The sequence below is a fragment of the Malus domestica genome, chromosome 15, assembly GCF_042453785.1.
Source record: "Malus domestica chromosome 15, GDT2T_hap1".
Taxonomy (NCBI): Eukaryota; Viridiplantae; Streptophyta; class Magnoliopsida; order Rosales; family Rosaceae; genus Malus; species Malus domestica.
In genome coordinates, this window is record NC_091675.1 from 480271 (window position 1) to 487673 (window position 7403).

Consider the following 7403-nt stretch of genomic DNA (forward strand, 5'->3'; position numbering starts at 1 on the left):
CTGGACGTTAAACACATTGGTCATGGCACTTTGCAAACTCAATCTCATATGTTACATCTCAAAAACATACTACATGTCCCTATGTTAACTGTTAACTTACTTTCTGTCAAGAAGCTTTGTGCCGATAATCACAGTTGGTTTATTTGTGATGAATCACAGTTTTTTGTGCAGGACAAGGCAACAGGGGTGCTTCTACATCACGGAAAGAGTAGCAATAATGAACTATTCAAGATTCCAGTCCATGTTTTTCCAACAGTGATGAGCTCAGGTGCTATTTCTCAAGCTTCTGGTTTCTTGGGACATGCAGTAAAATCATCTTTGTGGCATCAGAGATTGGGTCATCCATCCAATGACATTTTAGCTACTATGCTTAAGCATTCTAATATTTCTTGTACTACTGATGATAATTCTAGTATCTGTTCACATTGTATAAGTGGGAAAATGAGCAGATTACCTTTCTTAGACAAGATAGATAAAGTTGATATCCCATTTTACAAAATTCATAGTGATGTTTGGGGACCATCTCCTACTATTTCTCTGGAAGGCTATAGATACTATGTGTCCTTTATAGATGAAGCCACTAGGTTTGTATGGATATTCCCGTTAATAAATAAAGCTGCAGTTTTTGGTTCATTTCTCAAATTTTGTGCGTATGTTGACAATCAGTTTCATGCTAGAATTAAGATTTTACAAACTGATGGTGGTGGTGAGTTTATGAGCAATGTGTTTAAGACTTATCTGGATAATAATGGAATATTGCATCATATATCTTGTCCCTCCTATACACCTCAGCAGAATGGATTGGCCGAAAGGAAACATCGGCATCTCATTGAAACAGCAATTACTCTTTTATCTGTTGCTAAGCTTCCACAAAGGTTTTGGTTTTATGCGGTTGCACATGCTGTCTTTCTCATCAATCGAATGCCATGTAAGATACTCAAGATGGACTCTCCGTTTAGTAAGTTGTTTGGTCAGCAACCTGAGTTGGGATCATTGAGAGTATTTGGATCTGCCATTTATCCTTACTTGAGGCCCTATAATATTCATAAGTTACAACCTAGGTCCACACAATGTGTATTTCTAGGTTATTCTTCCGGATATAAGGGTGCTCTTTGCTATAATATAGTGACTGGCAAGGTGATTATTTCAAGGCATGTATTATATGATGAAAATTGTTTTCCTTATAAGGATTTAGAGCCTATCAAGAGTTCTATTCAGTCTCAGTCTCCTGATATACAGAGTTCAAGGCCTATAATTGTTACACTGCCTTCTCCAGCATCTATACCTCACACTGAATCTTCACATCAGTTCAATAGTCCTGGAGTGCATCACTCATCTACATCAACCTCAGCTACTGTTAGTTCTCACAGGTTATCATCATCATCTCAGGACTCTGGATCCAATGCTACAAATAGTTCAAATGCTACTCTTTCCAATTCTACCCCAACGTTGCCTGTCCTCCAATCCAGCCAGCTTCAGGTTGTTTTACCAAGTCTTGCTTCTCCAATTGCAATTCCTTCACAATCTGATTCTCTACCACAGGGCATTCAAACTAGATTGAAAACTGGTACAATTTCAAGACAGGATTATTCCGCTCTCACTGCCAATTTTCCTGAAGTGCAGTCCTTAACTTTAAGTGAAAATAGTCCTTTTTCTGGAGGGTTTACATTTGTTGCAGATATTGTTGATGCTTCAGAACCTACAACATTTAAACAAGCTTCTCAGATTCCTCAATGGCAGGTTGCCATGCAAGAAGAATTTGACGCACTACAAACTCAAGGTACTTGGGTTCTTGTCCCTTCTTCTTCTGGTAAAAATGTTATAGGCAGTAAGTGGGTCTATAAAATTAAAAGGAATTCTGATGGTACAATATCTCGATACAAGGCTAGGCTTGTTACTCAAGGCTTTAGTCAACAGAAAGGTTTGGACTACACAGAGACTTTTAGTCCAGTGGTTAGACACACCACTGTGCGCTTGATCTTAGCTTTAGCTGCAACACATAAATGGGATCTTAGGCAGCTGGATGTAAAAAATGCATTCCTTCACGGCGACTTGCAAGAGGAGGTTTATATGAAACAGCCTAGAGGTTTTGTGCATCCTGATTACCCTACACATGTTTGTAAGTTAGTAAAGTCTTTATATGGGCTTAAACAAGCCCCTCGGGCTTGGAATAATAAATTCACCAGTTACTTGCAAGCAGTGGGGTTTCAAGCATCACTCTCAGATTCCAGTTTGTTTGTGAAGAAGAGTGGTGATGATGTGGTCATTCTTTTGTTGTATGTTGATGATATAATCATCACAGGATCTAGCTCTACACTGGTTCAATCTGTGATAGACACTTTGGGTGCAGTCTTTGATCTCAAAGACATGGGAAAATTGGCCTATTTTTTGGGACTTCAAGTGGAATACAAGATTAATGGTGATATATTTGTTAACCAAGCCAAGTATGTTAAGGATCTTATACATAAGGCTGGGATGGATGATTGCAAGCCTTGTGCAACACCTTGCAAACCTCACAATCAAGTTCTTACTACTGAGGGTACTCTTCTTTCTGATCCAACACACTATAGAAGTTTGGTTGGAGCATTGCAATATCTAACCTTCACTAGGCCAGATATTGCATTTGCTGTTAATACTGTTTGTCAATATATGAACTCACCAACAGATGTTCATTTTGGTATGGTTAAACGTATTTTACGATTTCTGCAAGGGACTCTCCGTTGTGGTCTTACATATACATCAGGGACTTCCATGGCATTGTCTGCATTCAGTGATTCAGACTGGGCTGCTGATCTCAACACTTGACGGTCTATCACAGGATATGTTGTTTATTTGGGGGAAAATCCGATATCTTGGCAATCAAAGAAGCAAGCTTCTGTTTCAAGGAGTTCTACCGAGGCAGAGTATAGGGCTCTTGCACATACAGCTGCTGATATAGCATGGATCAGGCTCATTCTTCGAGATGTCCACCAGTTCCTGTCTTCACCTCCCTTAATTCATTGTGATAATCAGTCGGCCATAGCACTTAGCTTGAATCCAGTTCAGCGTTCTCGGATCAAACATTTGGAAACTGACTTCCATTTTGTTCGAGAGAGGGTATAGAAGGGTGACTTGGTGATTCAATATGTTTCAACAAAAGATCAGGTTGCTGATGTTCTCACGAAAGGTCTTCATGGTCCTGATTTCCTTCACCATTGTTTCAATCTTAAGCTTGCCTATCCCAGCTAAGATTGAGGGGGGGTATTGGATATATATGCCAGGTGTATTGGATATGATGATAGGTGTATTGAATGTATGCTAGGTCATTAAAGACTGCCACATCAGCAGCAGCTTAGGACATAGACCATTGTTTGGTGAACCGCCTATATAGAGTAATAGCTCCTTGTATTAGATAAGTTTGGTTGTAATAACAGTTTTTTGAGATATCAGAAATACATCTTTCTTCTCCTCTAAGCTTCTTCGTGCTTTTCAATTCTGCAATTCTTTCATGAAGGTTAAGAGAAATTGCAGATGGTTTCGTTAAAGATTGTCTTTGGTAAAGCGTAAAGTGGGAAAGAAAAGCCATGAAATTGCACCAACTCTGCTAAATCATAAGGGAGCGACGACGAGGACGGACAAAATGAGGTAAGGAGAGAGTCTTATTTTAACTAAATAAATTATTATATGAACATAATATGCTTTTTAATCTCTTAACATAATCATAACAATTTCATATAAAAATTTACCAAACACTCAAACACTTTTTTATTAGTTAAAAACACTTCTACAAAAAAAACAATAACCAAACATTTAGTTATTTTACAATTATTTATTCTCACCACAATAAAAGCAGTTTTTTTAAACTACTTTATTTTACAACGGCACAACAGGTAACAACACAACAGATACAATATTTTTTTTTAAATCACATCAATACTTGCTTAGAAGAAGCGGCTGGAATAATTGTTGAGCATCTGCTTCACAATGATCTTGTACGCTGTTTCGGTTGGATGGTAGCTGTCCCAAAAAACATAGTTAGAGTCATCTGTGCAGACATGTTGGAGCTGATTGCACAGTTTTGTTACTTCAATAAGGCCAGTACCACAACACCCTTTATTCGCAACTTCAAACCCTGCCGGCATGGATCGACACAAACATATAAATCTTTACTAATTTATAAGACATGTAATGGAGCTAGCTAGGCAGAGTAAATGAAACATCGTACCGTATTTAGCGGGATTTTTTATGATATCGAGTAGCGGATTATAGATGTCAATGTAGACCACTCTCGAGTTTGGTAGGTTTTTGTTAAGGCGATCCATCTCCACATTGAGCTTGGAATTGAACAGCTGGCATGCTTGGTTTTGTCTTTCATCACAATCTCTTTCTATGCCTCCATTTACCGTTCGTTGTGATGGTACACATCCGATAGGTGGTGCACTTAGTACACCTATTCTTCGTACCCCCAATCCATACAAGTCCTACAAAATTCATAACTTTGCTATATCAATTAAATAGTGAAAAGATGCACATTTTTCATTTTTAGCAATTTGTATCACGAAAATACGCACCTTGACGAAATCAGAGGCATGTTTGAGCATGAAGTCGGTGTAAGAAGGAACGTCATACTCCAATCTCCTAGCACCGGTAAGAAAATAGGTATAAGAAATATCGTTGCTGCCGGCTACCACAAAAATTAGACTGTTTTTTATAATGAAGTTTGTTTTCTCCTCTCCAACAATTCCTTTCAGCTTTTCTATGTACTCCTTGAACTGTTTTATTTGGTCGGATAGCGATGCAACTACCTACACAATCGAATTCCAGAATTAATGAAGGAGGAAAAAATAAAATTAACAAAAGAATAAAGGATTAGAGCTTTAAATATATAGGTCATACCCCGAGTTTTGCTGTCAATGGATCATAACCTACAGCACCGTTAGCCATGACAACACCGGTAAGGAGGTCATTAGGCTGCAGGGTTGGATCCAAATATGCCGGCAACAGCTCCTTGATTCCGAATGCTTCCACTGGACATGAAAAAAAAATCGTAACATAGAGGAGGGTTAATTGAACATTTTATTGTATAAGAGAATATTTCGGAATATTTGGGACAAAATTAGAGATAAAAAGTATTATATTCTCGGATTTTTCACAAAAAACTAGGAGTTAGCGCACAGTTTTTTATCGGTTTTACGAAGTTCTACAAAAGCAAAGCCACAATGGCTACTAGTTAGTAATCTTTTATTAGTGTTTAATGGTAGTGATGATGATGACGACGATGATTGTGATGATGATCGTGATGACAACCTATGAAGTCTGAGGGAACCTTTCCATTGGAATATCTGCCGGTTGGCATTCCTCCCTTGAGGTCTTTTCCATAGGGTAAGAAATTGCAGCGTGCAAATGTCACGAAGTTTTTGTTGTTGTTGCCGGTATCAACAATTGAATCTCCGAATACAATAACAGCCGGGATAGTCACATTCTCCGGTAGCTTGACTGTTGCGGCTGCCTCAGTAACGTTACTCATACTAATAATATTGCAGAAGAAAATCACGAAAATTACATATGACGACTGCATCTGCAGCCTGATCAGTTTAGGAATAAACAGACCTAGTCCTCCTGCATCTGCATGCATTCTGGACAATTAAATCCCCCAGTTGTAGGTACACAAAAATAAATGATCGAAAAGATATGAGCATAAACTTGTGGGTCTTTAATTTCCGATTGTGAATTTATATTAGTTTTCGATTGTTTCTTGTGAATTTAATCAATTTATATGTGAATGTTTATTGTGTTTGTTGTGAATTTATATTAGTTTCCGATTGTTTCTGGTGAATTTTATATGATTGGCTGTTGTGTTTGTTGTAAATTTATACACAAAAAAAGTTGAGGTTGCCCACATCCCTCGTATAAACCATTTTATACACAAAGACAGTTGAGGTTGCCCGCATCCCTCTTATAAACCCTTTTATACACAAAGAAAGTTTAGGTTGCCTACACAAAGAAAGTTGGACTACATCCCTCTTATAAGTCTTTGCATGTTTGGTCTCACACGTCGTGTCGTCATTAGGTTTCATACGTGAGCTAACATGCTATGTTCCACCATTAAACTAATTAACGATATGATAAGTATTTCAATCTCTTATATGATTTAATCTCACACCAATGTGAAATTTTGTCCTCACATCTTCACAATATATACGTATAGATCGAGTCATAGATTTTTCTCAAGCAAGCTTCAGTCGATGGCGTCCATTTATTAACAACGCAAATAAATAGTCGGTTGTTTTAACTTTTTTCAACATGCAATAATTAATTTAGGTGGCTTAATAGGCTCTCCATACTGATACAGAGCTAAAAGATAAAAAAATTATTTTCTACATTAGAGAACAATTTTAATGAAAGTTTCGACAAATGTCTCATGCATCAGTTCATGCATAATGTCATTTTATTTTATTTTAAAATATACGATTCTAATATAACTAAGAGAAAGCAGGCTTTAATTAGGCTATGTTTTGAGTGAAATACAAATGAGGAAGACATAAAGCTAAACTTCGTTGATGGAAATAACATATATAGCAAGTAACACGATAGGGGAACTTCACTTACAAAGAAAATATATGATAAAAATCATCTAAAACAATAGTTGGTAGAAGTAGAAAGATCATGAATATAAGCAAACGTTACACATGAAGGAACGTTGGACTAGACCACCAATAATATGGATCATGATCTGTACAAAAAGTTAGCTAAGGCATCGGCTACACACTTGCCCTCGCGAAAAATATGGGAAACAAAAACATGCATATGCCTAACTGCCCACAAGCAATTGCTCCAATCAACATGCAAATACCAAGGAATAACTAGGAAAGTTTACGTAGTGAATCACCATAGTTGAGTCCGTCTCCAACCAAATGTGATTAACCTTCAAGTTCCAATGAAATTTAGGTCAAGTGAGAAAAAAACTACTTTACAAAGTTGTAGCGTTTGTTTAGAAGTGCTATTAAAGTGACTAAAAACGCTTTTGGTAAAAATGTTGTTTAGACCAATTCTGAATAAAAATACAAGTGAAACCTCAAAAAGCAGTTGAAGTGCTTCTTACGCAATTTGGCTGTTGTGGTAGTGGAACAATAGAAACTGGTTTATTGTGAAGCCAATTCAGTCCGTTCACATGTACAAATTTCTCTATATAATGTTTGTATTCACTTTCACCCGATCGACAGAAAGAGCTGCCGGTGCAGGAAACGTTGCTTCGCAGATTCTTCAAAAATATTTCAAAATTAGGTTTCTTGATGCCGCCCTCGGTATCTCAGTGGTCCCCACGTGTCAAACTCTCTATTGGTCTAATTCATATCGATAAACAGATCTATGCATCTAAACATGTTTTTGTTCCGAATATGTACGTGTGAATGATTTCAAGAAGC

At 37.3% G+C, this 7403-nt stretch overlaps 1 protein-coding gene across 1 annotated transcript; it reads right to left on the reverse strand.

Annotated features, from left to right (window-relative positions):
- Positions 1-3720: 3720 nt before the first annotated feature.
- LOC103413824 (GDSL esterase/lipase EXL3-like) lies at positions 3721-5701 on the reverse strand. The gene is made up of 5 exons (XM_008352266.4): positions 5287-5701; positions 4876-5006; positions 4551-4784; positions 4205-4460; positions 3721-4111 (listed from the first exon to the last, which is right to left on the reverse strand). The coding sequence occupies exons 1-5, from the start codon at positions 5612-5614 to the stop codon at positions 3921-3923; spliced, it is 1140 nt and encodes a 379-aa protein (XP_008350488.2). The 5' UTR covers positions 5615-5701; the 3' UTR covers positions 3721-3920.
- Between the last annotated feature and the right edge of the window lie 1702 nt (positions 5702-7403).